Source organism: Salmo trutta, chromosome 21 (assembly GCF_901001165.1).
Source record: "Salmo trutta chromosome 21, fSalTru1.1, whole genome shotgun sequence".
NCBI lineage: Eukaryota > Metazoa > Chordata > Actinopteri > Salmoniformes > Salmonidae > Salmo > Salmo trutta.
Window position 1 is genome coordinate 47,780,893 of NC_042977.1, and position 25,000 is coordinate 47,805,892.

General features: G+C 46.2%; 1 protein-coding gene across 1 annotated transcript in view; it reads right to left on the bottom strand.

Annotated features, from left to right (window-relative positions):
• The window catches only part of abca4b (ATP-binding cassette, sub-family A (ABC1), member 4b), a 92,340-nt gene that overhangs the window by 51,250 nt on the left and 16,090 nt on the right, over positions 1 to 25,000 (bottom strand). Inside the window, exons 7-12 of the mRNA XM_029705975.1 lie at positions 24,397 to 24,594; positions 20,234 to 20,323; positions 4,954 to 5,191; positions 4,650 to 4,789; positions 3,454 to 3,570; positions 2,961 to 3,158 (exon numbers count right to left, since the gene is read on the bottom strand). Coding sequence (XP_029561835.1) covers positions 2,961 to 3,158; positions 3,454 to 3,570; positions 4,650 to 4,789; positions 4,954 to 5,191; positions 20,234 to 20,323; positions 24,397 to 24,594 — 981 coding nt within the window. The remainder of the gene's footprint in view (positions 1 to 2,960; positions 3,159 to 3,453; positions 3,571 to 4,649; positions 4,790 to 4,953; positions 5,192 to 20,233; positions 20,324 to 24,396; positions 24,595 to 25,000) is intronic.

Here is a 25,000-nt window from a genome sequence, read left to right on the forward strand (position 1 = left end):
GGTTAGAGCATGTGTTTGACCGTGATGGAATGGATTAGCAGCATAGCCCAGTGTGTGAATGAGTCACAGTGTCCAGCAAACACTTCCTATCACATTTACTAGAACACTCTACTGACAAAGGTGAGAGACATACACACACAAAGGCCTTCACTCACTCACACACACACACACACACACACACACACACACACACACACACACACACACACACACACACACACACACACACACACACACACACACACACACACACACACACACACACACACACACACATACATACACACACACACACACACACTTCCATCAACACCACCCAACTCTTACCCCCTAACCCGGAAAATCGATTAGAATTCATTGTATATATTGGAACGACAGAGCGAGGCAATGAAAGAATGAGGGCTGGATAGAGCCAAGCTGTCTGTTTATAGAATGAGGGCTGGATAGAGCCAAGCTGTCTGTTTATAGAATGAGGGCTGGATAGAGCCAAGCTGTCTGTTTATAGAATGAGGGCTGGATAGAGCCAAGCTGTCTGTTTATAGAATGAGGGCTGGATTGAGCCAAGCTGTCTGTTTATAGAATGAGGGCTGGATTGAGCCAAGCTGTCTGTTTATAGAATGAGGGCTGGATAGAGGGATTTACCCTCTTTTATGTGGTGAGTCCAGGGGTACCATTTCAATGTGAGTCCCGTACACAAAAACAACAGGCCATAGGAAGGGGTGTTTCACTCCCACCTATTCAACACTTTCTCATGGACCACACAAAGACAAGCTGGTAGAGCCATGACAGCAGGCCTGTCCCCATGCCTGTCCCCCTGCCTGTCCCCCTGCCTGTCAACCTGCCTGTCCCCCTGCCTGTCCACCTCCCTCTGCCCCTGCCTGTCCCCCTGCCTGTCCCCCTCTGGTCAACCTGCCTGTCCCCCTGCCTGTCCACCACCCTGTCCCCCTGTCTGTCCCCCTGCCTGTCAACCTGCCTGTCCCCCTGCCTGTCCACCTCCCTCTGCCCCTGCCTGTCCCCCTGCCTGTCCCCCTCTGGTCAACCTGCCTGTCCCCCTGCCTGTCCACCTCCCTCTCCCCCTGCCTGTCCCCCTCTGGTCCCCCTGCCTGACCCCCTGCCTCTCCCCCTCCCTTTCCCCCTGCCTGTCCCCCTCTGGTCCCCCTGCCTGTCCCCTGCCTGTCCCCCTCTGGTCCCCCTGCCTGTCCCCCTGCCTCTCCCCCTGCCTGTCCCCCTCTGGTACACCTGCCTGTCCCCTGCCTGTCCCCCTGCCTGTCCCCCTCTGGTACCCCTGCCTGTCCCCCTCTGGTCCCCCTGCCTCTCCCCCTGCCTGTCCCCCTGCCTCTCCCCCTGCCTGTCCCCCTCTGCCCCTTATGGAGGCACAGTTGGACTGTGAGTGACAAGCCTTACAGAGGCAGAGTCGGACTGTGAGTGACTACCCTTACAGAGGCAGAGTCGGACTGTGAGTGACTACCCTTATGGAGGCAGAGTTGGACTGTGAGTGACTACCCTGTTGGAGGCAGTCAGACTGTGAGTGACTACCCTTATGAAGGAAGAGTTGAACTGTGAGTGACTACTCTTATGGACACAGTCAGACTGTGAGTGTCTACCCTTATTGATGCAGAGTCAGACTGTGAGTGACTACCCTTACAGAGGCAGAGTTGGACTGTGAGTGACTACCCTTACAGAGGCAGAGTTGGACTGTGAGTGTCAACCCTTACAGAGGCAGTCAGACTGTGAGTGACTACCCTTACAGAGGCAGAGTCGGACTGTGAGTGACTACCCTTACAGAGGCAGAGTTGGACTGTGAGTGACTACCCTTATGAAGGCAGAGTTGGACTGTGAGTGACTACCCTTATTGATGCAGAGTCGGACTGTGAGTGACTACCCTTATGGAGACAGAGTCGGACTGTGAGTGACTACCCTTACGAAGACAGAGTCAGACTGTGAGTGACTACCCTTACAGAGGTAGAGTTGGACTGTCAGTGACTACCCTTATGAAGGAAGAGTTGGACTGTGAGTGACTACCCTTATTAATGCAGAGTCAGACTGTGAGTGACTACCCTTATGAAGGCAGAGTTGGACTGTGAGTGACTACCCTTACAGAGGCAGTCAGACTGTGAGTGACTACCCTTACAGAGGCAGATTTGGACTGTGAGTGACTACCCTTATGGAGACAGAGTCGGACTGTGAGTGACTACCCTTATGGAGGCAGAGTTGGACTGTGAGTGACAACCCTTACAGAGGCAGTCAGACTGTGAGTGACTACCCTTATTGATGCAGAGTCAGACTGTGAGTGACTACCCTTATGGAGGCAGAGTTGGACTGTGAGTGACTACCCTTGCAGAGGCAGTCAGACTGTGAGTGACTACCCTTACAGAGACAGAGTTGGACTGTGAGTGACTACCCTTATGGAGGCAGAGTTGGACTGTGAGTGACTACCCTTACAGAGGCAGAATTGGACTGTGAGAGCCTACCCTTATGGAGGCAGAGTTGGACTGTGAGTGTCAACCCTTACAGAGGCAGTTAGACTGTGAGTGACTACCCTTATGGAGGCAGAGTTGGACTGTGAGTGACTACCCTTACAGAGGCAGATTTGGACTGTGAGTGACTACCCTTACAGAGGCAGAGTTGGACTGTGAGTGACTACACTTATGGAGGCAGAGTTGGACTGTGAGTGACTACCCTTACAGAGGCAGTCAGACTGTGAGTGACTACCCTTACAGAGGCAGAGTTGGACTGTGAGTGACTACCCTTACGGGGGCAGAGTTGGACTGTGAGTGACTACCCTTATGAAGGCAGAGTCGGACTGTGAGTGACTACCCTTACGAAGACAGAGTTGGTTATTGTCTAGATGTCTAGGTCTGAGGATCTCCATCATGACAGTTTGGACAGATTATAAAAAATAAAAAAAAATTGTGGCATGACACTATTTAGTTATCATGTCATTATTCATTAACCCGTACCTCTCCGTACTGGTTGAACATGCGTACGGCCTGGTCTGTGAGGTTGAAGACGTTCCTCCAGTCGAAGCTGGGCATGGTCTCTTCTCTGTCCTCCTCAAGCCCGTTGAACAGGAAGTTGAGGATGTCTTTAGAGGAGAACTCAGTGTCCTCCAGACTCCTGTCTATTAGGTCTGCTACCGTGGGGTTTCTGATGGTGTCCTGCAGGGGCAGGAGAGAGATATAATTCATTTACTGGAAAACAGTACTGCACGGTTACAAGTGTGTGCTGCTATTTTGGCCACGTCTCTCTTGACACCAAGGTAATACCACAACGAGACTAACCTGGTAAAATAAAGGTGAGAAAGAATGAAGACCAATACTCTGTGTGTGTGTGTGTGTGTGTGTGTGTGTGTGTGTGTGTGTGTGTGTGTGTGTGTGTGTGCGTGTGCGTGTGCGTGTGCGTGTGCGTGTGCGTGTGCGTGTGCGTGAGTGCGTGCGTGCGTTTGTGTGTTACCCTGATCATGTTTATCTGGATTCCAGCATTGAAGAACCTCCAGAGTTGAGGTCCCACCTCCTCCCAGGCCTTTCCCATGGTCATCAGACGCTCCAGCTCCTCAAACGTAGTGTTGGCCTGGAGAGAACATGTTAGCAGTTAACAGACATGAACACAGACACACACACATACTGACATAAAGGCCATCAATACTATGAAGTCCTGTCTTTCTCAGACCTCCAGTATGCATAGTCAATAGTATCTGTCTTTCTCAGTCCTCCAGTATGCATAGTAAATAGTATCTATGTCTTTCTCCAAGCAGCTCAGTAGAATTGACTTAACATCTGTTTTCTGTCAACTGCTGTAAATATGACAGAACAAATGTTATATGAATGAGCTCTTTTCTCTTTTGTCATTCAATTGAACGTTGGAACCCTCTGTAACAAACACAATTGAGCGTTGGAACCCTCTGTAACAAACACAATTGAGCGTTGGAACCCTCTGTAACAAACACAATTGAACGTTGGAACCCTCTGTAACAAACACAATTGAGCGTTGGAACCCTCTGTAACAAACACAATTGAACGTTGGAACCCTCTGTAACAAACACAATTGAACGTTGGAACCCCATGTAACAAACACAATTGAGCGTTGGAACCCTCTGTAACAAACACAATTGAACGTTGGAACCCCTGTAACAAACACAATTGAGCGTTGGAACCCTCTGTAACAAACACAATTGAGCGTTGGAACCCTCTGTAACGAACACAATTGAGCGTTGGAACCCCCCTGTAACTAACACAATTGAGCGTTGGAACCCCCCTGTAACAAACACAATTGAACGTTGGAACCCTTTGTAACAAACACAATTGAGCGTTGGAACCCTCTGTAACAAACACAATTGAGCGTTGGAACCCTCTGTAACGAACACAATTGAGCGTTGGAACCCCCCTGTAACAAACACAATTGAACGTTGGAACCCCCCTGTAACAAACACAATTGAACGTTGGAACCCTTTGTAACAAACACAATTGAACGTTGGAACCCTCTGTAACAAACACAATTGAACGTTGGAACCCTCTGTAACAAACACAATTGAACGTTGGAACCCCCCTGTAACGAACACAATTCCTCAGCAGGGTGTTTGCGTTTTTATGCACATATGTTCAGGTTAACAAGAGTCAAAGAGAAGGAGAGGAGGGCGTGTGTTGTCTTACACTCTTTAGTATCATTCTGATGGCTGGGGAGTCTGGAGCATAGAGGATCTTCCCCATGAAGAGAGGCTTGACTGAACTCCACACGATCTTAGTGACCGGGTTAGACTCCAGAGTCTGCATCAGGTCGTTACAGAACGGAGCTGAGAGGAGAAGGGGAGGAGGGAGACATGTCTAGTTAGCCTGTGACAAGGGAAGCAATGGAATAGTTCCTAAAGCGTAAACTCTGAGCACATCTCAAATAATTTCAAGTATTTGACATGATGTATTTGACCCGGATGTGATCCCTAGTCCTGACTCTACTTACTGGTTGTCATGTCGTAGACATAGTCATGGTTCTTGGATCCATTCACCCCCAGGAACACCTTGTAGTTGTTGTCTTCGTACCAGTTGAAGGAGAGGACCCTGGATCCCTCTCCGTCTGGGTACCCACAGAACAGGGCCGACACAATGCTCATCAGCTGGCTAAAGGAGCTGGGACCACCAGCCTGGAACAACGGGTAGACTACATTCAGAAGGTCCTTGGTGCTGTTCCTCTCAAAGAGCTGGAGGTAGAAAGAAAGAGGGAGGAAAACAGAAGAGAGGAAGGAGAAAGAAAAGGTTAGACGGGTAGACCCCTTTCAGAAGGTCATTGGTGCTGTTCCTCTTAGAGCTATTAACTGACATTTTTGGTTATTTTGAATTTTTTTAAACCACAAATTGACCATCGGTTCAATTATATGAATTCCATTTCATTCAGGTTTTATCTGTGAGCTCAACGCAGTTTTTATAGAGAAAGATCAAGCCCAGTCAATAACACAATAGAAAGAATCTATGTGCAAATGAGGTAGATTAGGGAGGTAAGGCAATAAATAGGCTACAGTGGCGAAGTAATTACAATTTAGAAATTAAACACTGGAGTGATAGATGTGAAGAAGATGAATGTGCAAGTAGAGATACTGGGGTGCAAAGGAGCAAAAATGAATAAATAAATAACAATATGGGGATGAGGTAGTTGGATGGGCTATTTACAGATGGGCTATGTACAGGTGCAGGGATCTGTGAGCTGCTCTGACAGCTGATGCTTAAAGCTATTGAGGGAGATATGAGTCTCCAGCTTCAGTGATTTTTGCAACTCGTTCTAGTCATTGGCAGCAGAGAACTGGAAGGAAAGGCGACCAAAGGAGGAATTGGCTTTGGGGGTGACCAGTGAAATATACCTGCTGGAGCGCATGCTACGGGTGGGTGGTGCTATGGTGACCAGTGAGCTGAGACAAGGCGGGGCTTTACCAAATGTATTTGGCTAAACTTCCGACTTCAACTGTATGTGAACATCACACGTACACACGCACAATGAACAACACCCATGAATTGTTAGACATACATCTGACCAATGCATTCATCATAAACACTTTAAGTAGGATACTTCCACCCTGCACAAAGCACCACGCGTGTCTTTACTATAAACACACATTGGAGAGTAGGATACTTCCAGCCTGCACAAAGCACCATGCGTGTCTTTACTATAAACACACCTTGGAGAGTAGGATACTTCCACCCTGCACAAAGCACCATGCGTGTCTTTACTATAAACACACCTTGAATAGTAGGATGGTGCTATGGTTATATCCTGCAGGTTAATAGGGCTACCTGTCTAAACCTCTCACTGACTCACCTACTCTCTGGGGCTGGACGAAATGAACACACAAACATGAGATTTAGAAGCTGTCAACTCGAAAACAAACACACACCAATGCACAAAGGCACACATCCATAGACACACACACATATTTAAAACATGCACGCACACACACACACACACACACACACACACACACACACACACACACACACACACACACACACACACACACACACACACACACACACACACACACACACACACACACAAACAAACAGACACACAGACACACACACACACATCACACATCCACTCTCTCCTATCCTCCTGGGATCAGACGCTTCTTATTTATAGCCTCCAGTTTCCTCATCACAGGTTCCTGTTACTGGGAGAAACTAACAGCTTCCTGTTATTGGGGAAAAGAATCTAACAGCTTCCTGTTATTGGGGAAAACTAACATATTCCTATATCTGGGAGAAACTAACAGCTTCCTCATTACAGCTCCCTGTTACTGGGAGAAACTAACAGCTTCCTGTTACTGGGGAAAACTAACAGCTTCCTGTTACTGGGAGAAACTAACAGCTTCCTGTTACTGGGAGAAACTAACAGCTTCCTGTTACTGGGAGAAACTAACAGCTTCCTGCATCTGGGAGAATCTAACAGCTTCCTGTTATTGGGAGAAACTAACAGCTTCCTGTTACTGGGAGAAACTAACAGCTTCCTGTTACTGGGAGAAATTAACAGCTTCCTGTTACTGGGAGAAACTAACAGCTTCCTGTCACTGAGAGAAACTAACAGCTTCCTGTTACTGGGAGAAACTAACAGCTTCCTGTTACTGAGAGAAACTTACAGCTTCCTGTTACTGGGAGAAACAAACAGCTTCCTGTTACTGGGAGAAACTAACAGCTTCCTGTTACTGGGAGAAACTAACAGCTCCCTGTTACTGAGAGAAACTAACAGCTTCCTGTTACTGGGAGAAACTAACAGCTTCCTGTTACTAGGAGAAACTAACAGCTTCCTGTTACTTGGGAGAAACTAACAGCTTCCTCATCACAGCTCCCGGTTACTGGGAGAAACTAACAGCTTCCTGTTACTTGGGAGAAACGAACAGCTTCCTGTTACTGGGAGGAACTAACAGCTTCCTGTTACTGGGAGAAACTAACAGCTTCCTGTATCTGGGAGAAACTAACAGCTTCCTGTTACTAGGAGAAACTAAGAGCTTCCTGTTACTTGGGAGAAACTAACAGCTTCCTCATGACAGCTCCCGGTTACTGGGAGAAACTAACAGCTTCCTGTTACTTGGGAGAAACTAAAAGCTTCCTGTTACTGGGAGGAACTAACAGCTTCCTGTTACTGGGAGAAACTAACAGCTTCCCGTTACTGGGAGAAACTAACAGCTTCCTGTTACTGGGAGAAACTAACAGCTTCCTCATTACAGCTCCCTGTTACTGGCAGAAACTAACAGCTTCCTGTTACTGGGAGAAACTAACAGCTCCCTGTTACTGGGAGAAACTAACAGCTTCCAGTTACTGGGAGAAACTAACAGCTCCCTGTTACTGGGAGAAAATAACAGCTTCCTGTTACTGGGAGAAACTAACAGCTTCCTGTTACTGGGAGAAACTCAGAGCTTCCTGTTACTGGGAGAAACTAACAGCTTCCTGTTACTAGGAGAAACTAACAGCTTCCTGTTACTTGGGAGAAACTAACAGCTTCCTCATCACAGCTCCCGGTTACTGGGAGAAACTAACAGCTTCCTGTTACTTGGGAGAAACTAAAAGCTTCCTGTTACTGGGAGGAACTAACAGCTTCCTGTTACTGGGAGAAACTAACAGCTTCCCGTTACTTGGGAGAAACTAACAGCTTCCTCATCACAGCTCCCGGTTACTGGGAGAAACTAACAGCTTCCTGTTACTTGGGAGAAACGAACAGCTTCCTGTTACTGGGAGGAACTAACAGCTTCCTGTTACTGGGAGAAACTAACAGCTTCCCGTTACTGGGAGAAACTAACAGCTTCCTGTATCTGGGAGAAACTAACAGCTTCCTGTTACTAGGAGAAACTAACAGCTTCCTGTTACTTGGGAGAAACTAACAGCTTCCTCATCACAGCTCCCGGTTACTGGGAGAAACTAACAGCTTCCTGTTACTTGGGAGAAACTAAAAGCTTCCTGTTACTGGGAGGAACTAACAGCTTCCTGTTACTGGGAGAAACTAACAGCTTCCCGTTACTGGGAGAAACTAACAGCTTCCTGTTACTGGGAGAAACTAACAGCTTCCTCATTACAGCTCCCTTTTACTGGGAGAAACTAACAGCTTCCTGTTACTGGGAAAAACTAACAGCTTCCTGTTACTGGGAGAAACTAACAGCTTCCTGTTACTGGGAGAACTAACAGCTTCCTGTTACTGGATGAAACTAACAGCTTCCTGTTACTAGGAGAAACTAACAGCTTCCTGTTACTTGGGAGAAACTAACAGCTTCCTCATCACAGCTCCCGGTTACTGGGAGAAACTAACAGCTTCCTGTTACTTGGGAGAAACTAAAAGCTTCCTGTTACTGGGAGGAACTAACAGCTTCCTGTTACTGGGAGAAACTAACAGCTTCCCGTTACTGGGAGAAACTAACAGCTTCCTGTTACTGGGAGAAACTAACAGCTTCCTCATTACAGCTCCCTGTTACTGGCAGAAACTAACAGCTTCCTGTTACTGGGGAAAACTAACAGCTTCCTGTTACTGGGAGAAACTAACAGCTTCCTGTTACTGGGAGAACTAACAGCGTCCTGTTACTGGGAGAAACTAACAGCTTCCTGTTACTGGGAGAAACTAACAGCTTCCTGTTACTGAGAGAAACTAACAGCGTCCTGTTACTAGGAGAACTAACAGCTTCCTGTTACTGGGAGAAACTAACAGCTTCCTGTTACTGGGGAAAACTAACAGCTTCCTGTTACTGGGAGAATCTAACAGCTTCCTGTTACTGGGAGAAACTAACAGCTTCCTGTTACTGGGAGAAACTAACAGCTTCCTGTTACTTGGGAGAAACTAACAGCTTCCTCATCACAGCTCCCGGTAACTGGGAGAAACTAACAGCTTCCTCATTACAGCTCCCTGTTACTGGCAGAAACTAACAGCTTCCTGTTACTGGGAAAAACTAACAGCTTCCTGTTACTAGGAGAATCTAACAGCTTCCTGTTACTGGGAGAAACTAACAGCTTCCTGTTACTGGGAGAAACTAACAGCTTCCTGTTACTGGGAGAAACTAACAGTTTCCTGTTACTGGGAGAAACTAACAGCTTCCTGTTACTGGGAGAAACTAACAGCTCCCTGTTACTGGGAGAAACTAACAGCTCCCTGTTACTGGGAGAAACTAACAGCTCCCTGTTACTGGGAGAAACAAACAGCTTCCTGTTACTGGGAGAAACTAACAGCTTCCTGTTACCGGGAGAAACTAACAGCTTCCTTTTACTGGGAGAAACTAACAGCTTCCTGTTACTGGGAGAAACTAACAGCTCCCTGTTACTGGGAGAAACTAACAGCTCCCTGTTACTGAGAGAAACTAACAGCTTCCTGTTACTGGGAGAAACTAACAGCTCCCTGTTACTGGGAGAAACTAACAGCTCCCTGTTACTGGGAGAAACTAACAGCTTCCTGTTACTAGGAGAAACTAACAGCTTCCTGTTACTTGGGAGAAACTAAAAGCTTCCTCATCACAGCTCCCGGTTACTGGGAGAAACTAACAGCTTCCTGTTACTTGGGAGAAACTAACAGCTTCCTCATCACAGCTCCCGGTTACTGGGAGAAACTAACAGCTTCCTGTTACTTGGGAGAAACTAACAGCTTCCTGTTACTGGGAGGAACTAACAGCTTCCTGTTACTGGGAGAAAGTAACAGCTTCCTGTTACTGGGAGAAACTAACAGCTTCCTGTTACTTGGGAGAAACTAACAGCTTCCTCATCACAGCTCCCGGTAACTGGGAGAAACTAACAGCTTCCTGTTACTTGGGAGAAATTAACAGCTTCCTGTTACTGGGAGAAACTAACAGCTTCCTGTCACTGAGAGAAACTAACAGCTTCCTGTTACTGGGAGAAACTAACAGCTTCCTGTTACTGAGAGAAACTTACAGCTTCCTGTTACTGGGAGAAACAAACAGCTTCCTGTTACTGGGAGAAACTAACAGCTTCCTGTTACTGGGAGAAACTAACAGCTCCCTGTTACTGAGAGAAACTAACAGCTTCCTGTTACTGGGAGAAACTAACAGCTTCCTGTTACTAGGAGAAACTAACAGCTTCCTGTTACTTGGGAGAAACTAACAGCTTCCTCATCACAGCTCCCGGTTACTGGGAGAAACTAACAGCTTCCTGTTACTTGGGAGAAACGAACAGCTTCCTGTTACTGGGAGGAACTAACAGCTTCCTGTTACTGGGAGAAACTAACAGCTTCCTGTATCTGGGAGAAACTAACAGCTTCCTGTTACTAGGAGAAACTAAGAGCTTCCTGTTACTTGGGAGAAACTAACAGCTTCCTCATGACAGCTCCCGGTTACTGGGAGAAACTAACAGCTTCCTGTTACTTGGGAGAAACTAAAAGCTTCCTGTTACTGGGAGGAACTAACAGCTTCCTGTTACTGGGAGAAACTAACAGCTTCCCGTTACTGGGAGAAACTAACAGCTTCCTGTTACTGGGAGAAACTAACAGCTTCCTCATTACAGCTCCCTGTTACTGGCAGAAACTAACAGCTTCCTGTTACTGGGAGAAACTAACAGCTCCCTGTTACTGGGAGAAACTAACAGCTTCCAGTTACTGGGAGAAACTAACAGCTCCCTGTTACTGGGAGAAAATAACAGCTTCCTGTTACTGGGAGAAACTAACAGCTTCCTGTTACTGGGAGAAACTCAGAGCTTCCTGTTACTGGGAGAAACTAACAGCTTCCTGTTACTAGGAGAAACTAACAGCTTCCTGTTACTTGGGAGAAACTAACAGCTTCCTCATCACAGCTCCCGGTTACTGGGAGAAACTAACAGCTTCCTGTTACTTGGGAGAAACTAAAAGCTTCCTGTTACTGGGAGGAACTAACAGCTTCCTGTTACTGGGAGAAACTAACAGCTTCCCGTTACTTGGGAGAAACTAACAGCTTCCTCATCACAGCTCCCGGTTACTGGGAGAAACTAACAGCTTCCTGTTACTTGGGAGAAACGAACAGCTTCCTGTTACTGGGAGGAACTAACAGCTTCCTGTTACTGGGAGAAACTAACAGCTTCCCGTTACTGGGAGAAACTAACAGCTTCCTGTATCTGGGAGAAACTAACAGCTTCCTGTTACTAGGAGAAACTAACAGCTTCCTGTTACTTGGGAGAAACTAACAGCTTCCTCATCACAGCTCCCGGTTACTGGGAGAAACTAACAGCTTCCTGTTACTTGGGAGAAACTAAAAGCTTCCTGTTACTGGGAGGAACTAACAGCTTCCTGTTACTGGGAGAAACTAACAGCTTCCCGTTACTGGGAGAAACTAACAGCTTCCTGTTACTGGGAGAAACTAACAGCTTCCTCATTACAGCTCCCTTTTACTGGGAGAAACTAACAGCTTCCTGTTACTGGGAAAAACTAACAGCTTCCTGTTACTGGGAGAAACTAACAGCTTCCTGTTACTGGGAGAACTAACAGCTTCCTGTTACTGGATGAAACTAACAGCTTCCTGTTACTAGGAGAAACTAACAGCTTCCTGTTACTTGGGAGAAACTAACAGCTTCCTCATCACAGCTCCCGGTTACTGGGAGAAACTAACAGCTTCCTGTTACTTGGGAGAAACTAAAAGCTTCCTGTTACTGGGAGGAACTAACAGCTTCCTGTTACTGGGAGAAACTAACAGCTTCCCGTTACTGGGAGAAACTAACAGCTTCCTGTTACTGGGAGAAACTAACAGCTTCCTCATTACAGCTCCCTGTTACTGGCAGAAACTAACAGCTTCCTGTTACTGGGGAAAACTAACAGCTTCCTGTTACTGGGAGAAACTAACAGCTTCCTGTTACTGGGAGAACTAACAGCGTCCTGTTACTGGGAGAAACTAACAGCTTCCTGTTACTGGGAGAAACTAACAGCTTCCTGTTACTGAGAGAAACTAACAGCGTCCTGTTACTAGGAGAACTAACAGCTTCCTGTTACTGGGAGAAACTAACAGCTTCCTGTTACTGGGGAAAACTAACAGCTTCCTGTTACTGGGAGAATCTAACAGCTTCCTGTTACTGGGAGAAACTAACAGCTTCCTGTTACTGGGAGAAACTAACAGCTTCCTGTTACTTGGGAGAAACTAACAGCTTCCTCATCACAGCTCCCGGTAACTGGGAGAAACTAACAGCTTCCTGTTACTTGGGAGAAACTAAAAGCTTCCTGTTACTGGGAGGAACTAACAGCTTCCTGTTACTGGGAAAAACTAACAGCTTCCCGTTACTGGGAGAAACTAACAGCTTCCTGTTACTGGGAGAAACTAACAGCTTCCTCATTACAGCTCCCTGTTACTGGCAGAAACTAACAGCTTCCTGTTACTGGGAAAAACTAACAGCTTCCTGTTACTAGGAGAATCTAACAGCTTCCTGTTACTGGGAGAAACTAACAGCTTCCTGTTACTGGGAGAAACTAACAGCTTCCTGTTACTGGGAGAAACTAACAGTTTCCTGTTACTGGGAGAAACTAACAGCTTCCTGTTACTGGGAGAAACTAACAGCTCCCTGTTACTGGGAGAAACTAACAGCTCCCTGTTACTGGGAGAAACTAACAGCTCCCTGTTACTGGGAGAAACAAACAGCTTCCTGTTACTGGGAGAAACTAACAGCTTCCTGTTACCGGGAGAAACTAACAGCTTCCTTTTACTGGGAGAAACTAACAGCTTCCTGTTACTGGGAGAAACTAACAGCTCCCTGTTACTGGGAGAAACTAACAGCTCCCTGTTACTGAGAGAAACTAACAGCTTCCTGTTACTGGGAGAAACTAACAGCTCCCTGTTACTGGGAGAAACTAACAGCTCCCTGTTACTGGGAGAAACTAACAGCTTCCTGTTACTAGGAGAAACTAACAGCTTCCTGTTACTTGGGAGAAACTAAAAGCTTCCTCATCACAGCTCCCGGTTACTGGGAGAAACTAACAGCTTCCTGTTACTTGGGAGAAACTAACAGCTTCCTCATCACAGCTCCCGGTTACTGGGAGAAACTAACAGCTTCCTGTTACTTGGGAGAAACTAACAGCTTCCTGTTACTGGGAGGAACTAACAGCTTCCTGTTACTGGGAGAAAGTAACAGCTTCCTGTTACTGGGAGAAACTAACAGCTTCCTGTTACTTGGGAGAAACTAACAGCTTCCTCATCACAGCTCCCGGTAACTGGGAGAAACTAACAGCTTCCTGTTACTTGGGAGAAACTAAAAGCTTCCTGTTACTGGGAGGAACTAACAGCTTCCTGTTACTGGGAGAAACTAACAGCTTCCCGTTACTGGGAGAAACTAACAGCTTCCTGTTACTGGGAGAAACTAACAGCTTCCTCATTACAGCTCCCTGTTACTGGCAGAAACTAACAGCTTCCTGTTACTGGGAAAAACTAACAGCTTCCTGTTACTAGGAGAATCTAACAGCTTCCTGTTACTGGGAGAAACTAACAGCTCCCTGTTACTGGGAGAAACTAACAGCTCCCTGTTACTGGGAGAAACTAACAGCTCCCTGTTACTGGGAGAAACAAACAGCTTCCTGTTACTGGGAGAAACTAACAGCTTCCTGTTACCGGGAGAAACTAACAGCTTCCTTTTACTGGGAGAAACTAACAGCTTCCTGTTACTGGGAGAAACTAACAGCTCCCTGTTACTGGGAGAAACTAACAGCTCCCTGTTACTGAGAGAAACTAACAGCTTCCTGTTACTGGGAGAAACTAACAGCTCCCTGTTACTGGGAGAAACTAACAGCTCCCTGTTACTGGGAGAAACTAACAGCTTCCTGTTACTAGGAGAAACTAACAGCTTCCTGTTACTTGGGAGAAACTAAAAGCTTCCTCATCACAGCTCCCGGTTACTGGGAGAAACTAACAGCTTCCTGTTACTTGGGAGAAACTAACAGCTTCCTCATCACAGCTCCCGGTTACTGGGAGAAACTAACAGCTTCCTGTTACTTGGGAGAAACTAACAGCTTCCTGTTACTGGGAGGAACTAACAGCTTCCTGTTACTGGGAGAAACTAACAGCTTCCCGTTACTGGGAGAAACAAACAGCTTCCTGTATCTGGGAGAAACTAACAGCTTCCTGTTACTAGGAGAAACTAACAGCTTCTTGTTACTTGGGAGAAACTAACAGCTTCCTCATCACAGCTCCCGGTTACTGGGAGAAACTAACAGCTTCCTGTTACTTGGGAGAAACTAAAAGCTTCCTGTTACTGGGAGGAACTAACAGCTTCCTGTTACTGGGAGAAACTAACAGCTTCCTGTTACTGGGAGAAACTAACAGCTTCCTGTTACTGGGAGAAACTAACAGCTTCCTCATTACAGCTCCCTGTTACTGGCAGAAACTAACAGCTTCCTGTTACTGGGGAAAACTAACAGCTTCCTGTTACTGGGAGAAACTAACAGCTTCCTGTTACTGGGAGAACTAACAGCGTCCTGTTACTGGGAGAAACTAACAGCTTCCTGTTACTGGGAGAAACTAACAGCTTCCTGTTACTGAGAGAAACTAACAGCGTCATGTTACTAGGAGAACTAACAGCTTCCTGTTACTGGGAGAAACTAACAGCTCCCTGTTACTGGGAGAAACTAACCGCTCCCTGTTACTGGGAGAATCTAACAGCTTCCTGTTACTGGGAGAAACTAACAGCTTCCTGTTACTGGGAGAAACTAACAGCTTCCTGTTACTTGGGAGAAACTAACAGCTTCCTCATCACAGCTCCCGGTTACTGGGAGAAACTAACAGCTCCCCGTTACTGAGAGAAACTAACAGCTTCCTGTTACTGGGAGAAACTAACAGCTTCCTGTTACTAGGAGAAACTAACAGCTTCCTGTTACTTGGGAGAAACTAACAGCTTCCTCATCACAGCTCCCGGTTACTGGGAGAAACTAACAGCTTCCTGTTACTTGGGAGAAACTAACAGCTTCCTCATCACAGCTCCCGGTTACTGGGAGAAACTAACAGCTTCCTGTTACTTGGGAGAAACGAACAGCTTCCTGTTACTGGGAGGAACTAACAGCTTCCTGTTACTGGGAGAAACTAACAGCTTCCCGTTACTGGGAGAAACTAACAGCTTCCTGTATCTGGGAGAAACTAACAACTTCCTGTTACTAGGAGAAACTAACAGCTTCCTGTTACTTGGGAGAAACTAACAGCTTCCTCATCACAGCTCCCGGTTACTGGGAGAAACTAACAGCTTCCTGTTACTTGGGAGAAACTAAAAGCTTCCTGTTACTGGGAGGAACTAACAGCTTCCTGTTACTGGGAGAAACTAACAGCTTCCCGTTACTGGGAGAAACTAACAGCTTCCTGTTACTGGGAGAAACTAACAGCTTCCTGTTACTGGGAGAAACTAACAGCTTCCTCATTACAGCTCCCTGTTACTGGCAGAAACTAACAGCTTCCTGTTACTGGGAAAAACTAACAGCTTCCTGTTACTGGGAGAATCTAACAGCTTCCTGTTACTGGGAGAAACTAACAGCTTCCTGTTACTGGGAGAAACTAACAGCTTCCTGTTACTGGGAGAAACTAACAGCTTCCTGTTATTGGGAGAAACTAACAGCTTCCTGTTACTGGGAGAAACTAACAGCTCCCTGTTACTGGGAGAAACTAACAGCTCCCTGTTACTGGGAGAAACTAACAGCTCCCTGTTACTGGGAGAAACTAACAGCTTCCTGTTACTGGGAGAAACTAACAGCTTCCTGTTACTGGGAGAAACTAACAGCTTCCTGTTACTGGGAGAAACTAACAGCTCCCTGTTACTGGGAGAAACTAACAGCTCCCTGTTACTGAGAGAAACTAACAGCTTCCTGTTACTGGGAGAAAGTAACAGCTCCCTGTTATTGGGAGAAACTAACAGCTTCCTGTTACTGGGAGAATCTGACAGCTCCCTGTTACTGGGAGAAACTAACAGCTTCCTGTTACTAGGAGAAACTAACAGCTTCCTGTTACTTGGGAGAAACTAACAGCTTCCTCATCACAGCTCCCGGTTACTGGGAGAAACTAACAGCTTCCTGTTACTTTGGAGAAACTAACAGCTTCCTCATCACAGCTCCCGGTTACTGGGAGAAACTAACAGCTTCCTGTTACTTGGGAGAAACGAACAGCTTCCTGTTTCTGGGAGGAACTAACAGCTTCTTGTTACTGGGAGAAACGAACTGCTTCCCGTTACTGGGAGAAACTAACAGCTTCCTGTATCTGGGAGAAACTAACAGCTTCCTGTTACTAGGAGAAGCTAACAGCTTCCTGTTACTTGGGAGAAACTAACAGCTTCCTCATCACAGCTCCCGGTTACTGGGAGAAACTAACAGCTTCCTGTTACTTGGGAGAAACTAAAAGCTTCCTGTTACTGGGAGGAACTAAAAGCTTCCTGTTACTGGGAGAAACTAACAGCTTCCCGTTACTGGGAGAAACTAACAGCTTCCTGTTACTGGGAGAAACTGACAGCTTCCTCATTACAGCTCCCTGTTACTGGCAGAAACTAACAGCTTCCTGTTACTGGGGAAAACTAACAGCTTCCTGTTACTGGGAGAAACTAACAGCTTCCTGTTACTGGGAGAAACTAACAGCTTCCCGTTACTGGGAGAAACTAACAGCTCCCTGTTACTGGGAGAAACTAACAGCTCCCTGTTACTGAGAGAAACTAACAGCTTCCTGTTGCTGGGAGAAACTAACAGCTTCCTGTTACTTGGGAGAAACTAACAGCTTCCTCATCACAGCTCCCGGTTACTGGGATAAACTAACAGCTTCCTGTTACTTGGGAGAAACGAACAGCTTCCTGTTACTGGGAGGAACTAACAGCTTCCTGTTACTGGGAGAAACTAACAGCTTCCCGTTACTGGGAGAAACTAACAGCTTCCTGTATCTGGGAGAAACTAACAGCTTCCTGTTACTAGGAGAAACTAACAGCTTCCTGTTACTTGGGAGAAACTAACAGCTTCCTCATCACAGCTCCCGGTTACTGGGAGAAACTAACAGCTTCCTGTTACTTGGCAGAAACTAAAAGCTTCCTGTTATTGGGAGAAACTAACAGCTTCCCGTTACTGGGAGAAACTAACAGCTTCCTGTTACTGGGAGAAACTAACAGCTTCCTCATTACAGCTCCCTGTTACTGGCAGAAACTAACAGCTTCCTGTTACTGGGGAAAACTAACAGCTTCCTGTTACTGGGAGAAACTAAAAGCTTCCTGTTACTGGGAGAACTAACAGCTTCTTGTTACTGGGAGAAACTAACAGCTTCCTGTTACTGGGAGAAACTAACAGCTTCCTGTTACTGAGAGAAACTAACAGCGTCCTGTTACTAGGAGAACTAACAGCTTCCTGTTACTGGGAGAAACTAACAGCTTCCTGTTACTGGGAGAAACTAACAGCTTCCTCATTACAGCTCACTGTTACTGGGATAAACTAACAGCTTCCTGTTACTAGGGAAAACTAACAGCTTCCTGTTACTGGGAGAAACTAACAGCTTCCTGTTACTGGGAGAAACTAACAGCTTCCTGTTACTGGGAGAAACTAACAGCTCCCTGTTACTGGGAGAAACTAACAGCTTCCTGTTACTTGGGAGAAACTAACAGCTTCCTCATCACAGCTCCCGGTTACTGGGAGAAACTAACAGCTTCCTGTTACTTGGGAGAAACTAACAGCTTCTTCATCACAGCTCCCGGTTACTGGGAGAAACTAACAGCTTCCTGTTACTTGGGAGAAACGAACAGCTTCCTGTTACTGGGAGGAACTAACAGCTTCCTGTTACTGGGAGAAACTAACAGCTTCCCGTTACTGGGAGAAACTAACAGCTTCCTGTATCTGGGAGAAACTAACAGCTTCCTGTTACTAGGAGAAACTAACAGCTTCCTGTTACTTGGGAGAAACTAACAGCTTCCTCATCACAGCTCCCGGTTACTGGGAGAAACTAACAGCTTCCTGTTACTTGGGAGAAACTAAAAGCTTCCTGTTACTGGGAGGAACTAACAGCTTCCTGTTACTGGGAGAAACTAACAGCTTCCCATTACTGGGAGTAACTAACAGCTTCCTGTTACTGGGAGAAACTAACAGCTTCCTCATTACAGCTCCCTGTTACTGGCAGAAACTAACAGCTTCCTGTTACTGGGAAAAACTAACAGCTTCCTGTTACTGGGAGAATCTAACAGCTTCCTGTTACTGGGAGAAACTAACAGCTTCCTGTTACTGGGAGAAACTAACAGCTTCCTGTTACTGGGAGAAACTAACAGCTTCCTCTTACTGGGAGAAACTAACAGCTTCCTGTTACTGGGAGAAACTAACAGCTCCCTGTTACTGGGAGAAACTAACAGCTCCCTGTTACTGGGAGAAACTAACAGCTCCCTGTTACTGGGAGAAACTAACAGTTTCCCGTTACTGGGAGAAACTAACAGCTTTCCGTTACTGGGAGAAACTAACAGCTCCCTGTTACTGGGAGAAACTAACAGCTCCCTGTTACTGAGAGAAACTAACAGCTTCCTGTTACTGGGAGAAACTAACAGCTCCCTGTTATTGGGAGAAACTAACAGCTTCCTGTTACTGGGAGAAACTAACAGCTCCCTGTTACTGGGAGAAACTAACAGCTTCCTGTTACTAGGAGAAACTAACAGCTTCCTGTTACTTGGGAGAAACTAACAGCTTCCTCATCACAGCTCCCGGTTACTGGGAGAAACTAACAGCTTCCTGTTACTTGGGAGAAACTAACAGCTTCCTCATCACAGCTCCCGGTTACTGGGAGAAACTAACAGCTTCCTGTTACTTGGGAGAAACTAAAAGCTTCCTGTTACTGGGAGGAACTAACAGCTTCCTGTTACTGGGAGAAACTAACAGCTTCCCGTTACTGGGAGAAACTAACAGCTTCCTGTTACTGGGAGAAACTAACAGCTTCCTCATTACAGCTCCCTGTTACTGGCAGAAACTAACAGCTTCCTGTTACTGGGAAAAACTAACAGCTTCCTGTTACTGGGAGAAACTAACAGCTTCCTGTTACTGGGAGAACTAACAGCTTCCTGTTACTGGGAGAAACTAACAGCTTCCTGTTACTGGGAGAAACTAACAGCTTCCTGTTACTGGGAGAAACTAACAGCTTCCTCATTACAGCTCCCTGTTACTGGGAGAAACTAACAGCTTCCTGTTACTGGGGAAAACTAACAGCTTCCTGTTACTGGGAGAATCTAACAGCTTCCTGTTACTGGGAGAAACTAACAGCTTCCTGTTACTGGGAGAAACTAACAGCTTCCTGTTACTGGGAGAAACTAACAGCTTCCTCATTACAGCTCCCTGTTACTGGGAGAAACTAACAGCTTCCTGTTACTGGGGAAAACTAACAGCTTCCTGTTACTGGGAGAATCTAACAGCTTCCTGTTACTGGGAGAAACTAACAGCTTCCTGTTACTGGGAGAAACTAACAGCTTCCTGTTACTGGGAGAAACTAACAGCTTCCTCATTACAGCTCCCTGTTACTGGCAGAAACTAACAGCTTCCTGTTACTGGGAGAAACTAACAGCTTCCTGTTACTGGGAGAAACTAACAGCTTCCTGTTACTGGGAGAAACTAACAGCTTCCTGTTACTGAGAGAAACTCATAGAGGGAACTGAGTGATGTATTCTGCAAATGTTAAGAAGGATCAAGAGAGATAAAGAAAGGACAGAGAGCAAGACAGAGCGAGAGAGAGAGAGAGAGAGAGAGAAAGAGAGTGAAAGAGAAGGAGGAGAAGAAAAATGGAGTGGAGACAGAGAAGGAGAGAGAGAGAGAGAGAGGATAACAGAAAGACATACGATAGATGACCACTCACCACTTGGACCTTCTCTGATACAGCGCTTAGGACCCGCCCCCAGTAGCGTAGGTCTGGTCCGTCCGTGTGGTTGTCCAACACCCGGGGCAGCTGGGAAAAGACAGTTTTGACAGGTGGTAGTCACATTTCAGGGACTACAGATGAAAACTAGCCGGCCGGCACATTTACAGAAATATTGATGAGATTGTCCCTGTCAAATACATGAAACAGAATGTTTGAATACTTTGAGATGTTATAAAGCATTTTGAATAAAGTCTGATTTGTTTCGTTTTTTTGATTCGGTTAGCAATGTTTAAAATCATGCAAAGATAACTAACTAGGCCTGAATCAACGAGCAGGGTGCTATATATACTCTCATACTCTTTCACCTTTACGACTTTAAAGGAAAAGCCCTTAACGCTGGCTCTTCAAGGCCACTGACATGCCACAGAGAGTCACTACGGAAACAGAGAAGCCAACACAAACATCTTACATGCTTCCTATGACATTCCTTACACTTCCATTTCAATGAACGGAGGGACGGAGGGAGGGAGGGAGGGAGGGAGAGAGGGAGGGAGGGAGGGAGGGTCGGACGGAGGGAGGGAGGGAGGGAGGGAGGGAGGGAGGGAGGGAGGGAGGGAGGGAGAGAGGGAGGGAGGGTCGGACGGACGGAGGGAGGGAGGGAGGGAGGGTCGGACGGACGGAGGGAGGGAGGGAGGGAGGGAGGGAGGGAGGGAGGGAGGGAGGGACGGAGGGAGGGAGGGAGGGTCGGACGGACGGACGGACGGAGGGAGGGAGGGTCGGACGGACGGACGGACGGACGGACGGACGGAGGGAGGGAGGGAGGGAGGGAGGGTCGGACGGACGGACGGACGGACGGACGGACGGAGGGAGGAACGGAGGGAGGGGTTAAGGGTTAAGTGTTGAGAGGACAAACAAGTAAAAGAGAGAAAGAGGTGAAGCGAGAGGGTTTACTCCGCCCAAAATCTGTCCATGTTAAGTACATCATTATTATTAAGGAAGTGAGGAGTTTTTGTATTTGGGGGAAATGAGTGTCGATATTTAGTCAAGATAAACATAAACTGAAAACGTTGTTACGAGTGTACTAATATACAGTACCAGTCCAAAGTTTCAGAACACCTACTCATTTAAAGGTTTTTCTTTACTTTTTACTATTTTCTACATTGTAGAATAATAGTGAAGACATGAAAACTATGAAATAACACATATGGAGTCATGTAGTAACCAAAAAAGTGTTAAACAAATACATTTTATAATTTAGACTCTTCAAAGTAGCCACCCTTTGCCTTGATGGCGGCTTTTCTGGGTGAACAAGTATGATTTTAGGAATGTCACTAGCTGTAATAGAACACCATCGTGGAAACCACTTGTATGTGTCTGTGAGTCCAATATGAAGGAATTAGAGGTAGTTTCACAAGCCAATGCTAACTAGCGTTAGCGCAATGCCTGTACGTCTACAGGAATAGTTAGCATGCTGTTCCTTTTTCATCCGACTCTGGGGAAGTAGATAAATTGCTTCATTGACAAAATCTCAAACTATCTCTTTAATATTGAGGAAATTACATTCATTGATGCTAATTACAGGTTTCTGTTTTACTGTGAAGAAAATTCTTATGCTGACCGTGTAGGTAAGGTCATTTTAGGGATGAAAAACCAGTCTCAGTGTGAACTTCCAACGACCACAACCAGAAAGAAAACATATTGCGCTACACATTTGAGAAATAACAATCAAATAAAAGTCTATCCTCTAATGTCTCTCCTCTGCCTATAGGTGACACATGGCCCTGTCTCTAGGTGTCTGGCCCCACTCACCTCTTAGTGTGTCTCTCTGAGTGAGCTGAGGGGAGGTGCATTGCCTAACTCATTAACTAATCCTATTAGGGAAATAGGTCAAGAGGCTATCGCTCTATCGCCATGCCAACCTGGCTGAGCCAGTCACCTGCCTTCTGGAGACTATACAGTGGACTGAATCCTGACAGAGAGGGGAGACTAAACCCTGGACTGAATCCTGACAAAGAGGGGAGACTAAACCCTGGACTGAATCCTGACAGAGAGAGGGAGACTAAACACTGGACTGAACCTTGACAGAGAGGGGAGACTAAATCCTGGACTGAACCCTGACAGAGAGGGGAGACTAAACCCTGGACTGAACCCTGACAGAGAGAGGGAGACTAAACCCTGGACTGAATCCTGACAGAGAGAGGGAGACTAAACCCTGGACTGAACCCTGACAGAGAGGGGAGACTAAACCCTGGACTGAACTCTGACAGAGAGGGGAGACTAAACCCTGGACTGAACCCTGACAGAGAGGGGAGACTAAATCCTGGACTGAACCCTGACAGAGGAGACTAAACCCTGGACTGAACCCTGACAGAGAGGGGAGACTAAATCCTGGACTGAACCCTGACAGAGAGAGGAGACTAAACCCTGGACTGAACCCTGAAAGAGAGAGGGAGACTAAACCCTGGACTGAATCCTGACAGAGAGAGGGAGACTAAACCCTGGACTGAACCCTGACAGAGAGGGGAGACTAAACCCTGGACTGAACCCTGACAGAGAGGGGAGACTAAACCCTGGACTGAACCCTGACAGAGAGGGGAGACTAAATCCTGGACTGAACCCTGTCAGAGGAGACTAAACCCTGGACTGAATCCTGACAGAGAGAGGAGACTAAATCCTGGACTGAACCCTGACAGAGGAGACTAAACCCTGGACTGAACCCTGACAGAGAGGGGAGACTAAATCCTGGACTGAACCCTGACAGAGAGGGGAGACTAAACCCTGGACTGAACCCTGACAGAGAGAGGAGACTAAACCCTGGACTGAACCCTGACAGAGAGAGGAGACTAAACCCTGGACTGAACCCTGACAGAGAGGGGAGACTAAACCCTGGACTGAACCCTGACAGAGAGAGGAGACTAAACCCTGGACTGAACCCTGACAGAGAGAGGAGACTGAACCCTGGGGGAGACTCATAAACATGTTCTATGACCTCACAAGCTATACAAGACTCGGTAGAAGGTAAGGGGTGCTTCTACATAGAAGATCATAGGAAATCCCAGGTCATAGTGTCTATAATACTGTAAGGGGTTCTTCTACATGGAAGATCATAGGAAATCCCAGGACATAGTGTCTATTATACTGTAAGGGGTGCTTCTATATAGAAGTTCATAGGAAATCCCAGGACACAGTGTATATTATACTGTAAGGGGTGCTTCTACATAGAAGATCATAGGAAATCCCAGGACACAGTGTATATTATACTGTAAGGGGTGCTTCTACATAGAAGATCATAGGAAATCCCAGGACATTGTGTCTATAATACTGTAAGGGGTGCTTCTACATAGAAAATCATAGGAAATCCCAGGACATAGTGTCTATAATACTGTAATAAGCTCACATAGTTACTATCACAAACTCTAAACTCCCCAAAGTTTCCACTGACTAATTGGATATTCATTTCCCACTGAGTAAACAATTTCTGTACTTTCATATAAATATATTTTTATCTGAACTTAGTTTTGCCGGACCTTATTTTTTGGATTGACATTTGTCAATAAAACTCATAAAAGCGATTGTTTATGGCTAATTGTTTTGTGTTCTACTTGTAAAAACTATTTGTTTAGTGCCCCGGTTGTTCAGAAAGGAAAATGGTAAAACACTTAATTGTGAGGATAAATATAAGGGCTGGAAATGCAGATAAATTAAAGTCTGATAAATGAAAATACTATTTTTACTGGTGTATCAGGACTGAGTTAAAGACCAATTGTGGAAACTGCAAACATTAGAGAATGGACATTAATATTTTACAAAGAGAGAGAGAAGAGATAGAGAAAGCCGGGACACTAAAGGAGAGAGAGAGAGAGAGAAGAGATAGAGAAGGCCGGGACACTAAAGGAGAGAGAGAGGGGAGGAGTAGAGATAGAGAAGAGCTGGGACACTAAAGGAGAGAGAGGGGGGAGTAGAGATAGAGAAGGCCGGGACACTAAAGGAGAGAGAGAGGGGAGGAGTAGAGATAGAGAAGAGCTGGGACACTAAAGGAGAGAGAGAGGGAGGAGTAGAGATAGAGAAGAGCCGGGACACTAAAAGAACGAGAGAAAGAGGGAGTAAAGCCGATTGATACACACAGACAGAGCCTAGGAAAGACATCCATCATGCCATACCAATCTGAAGATCTTGAAGAAGTCAACGTTAGCATAGAGCATGTCCTCTATCTTCTGCAGGCGCTGCTGTGTCAGGGCACACATAGCGTTACGCACTCCGTACATGCCTCTCCGACTGGGAAAGATGATAAACCTCTCTAGAAGAGCCTGGCTGCAGGCGATGTCCTTCAAGTGGAGGTCTGGAACACCGTGGGCAAACTGCATGGTGGGGGGGAGAAAGAGAGGGAAAGAGAGAGAGAGAGAGAGAGAGAGAGAGAGAGAGAGAGGGAAAAAGAGAGAGAGAGAGAGAGATAGATAGATAGATAGATAGATAGATAGATAGATAGAGAGAGAGAGAGAGAGAGAGAGAGAGAGAGAGAGAGAGAGAGAGAGAGAGAGAGAGAGAGAGAGAGAGAGAGAGAGAGAGAGAGAGAGAGAGAGAGAGAGAGTGAGAGAGAGAGAGAGAGAGAGAGAGAAACAAAACACTCTACAAAACACTCTACAAAACTAAAAAAATACTTTCAAAACACTCTACAACACCGTTCAAATTGACACAAACGCAGAACAACGCCAAATCCATGAGAAGTTGAATGGATTAGAAAAAGCTATAAAGGACAATCAAAAC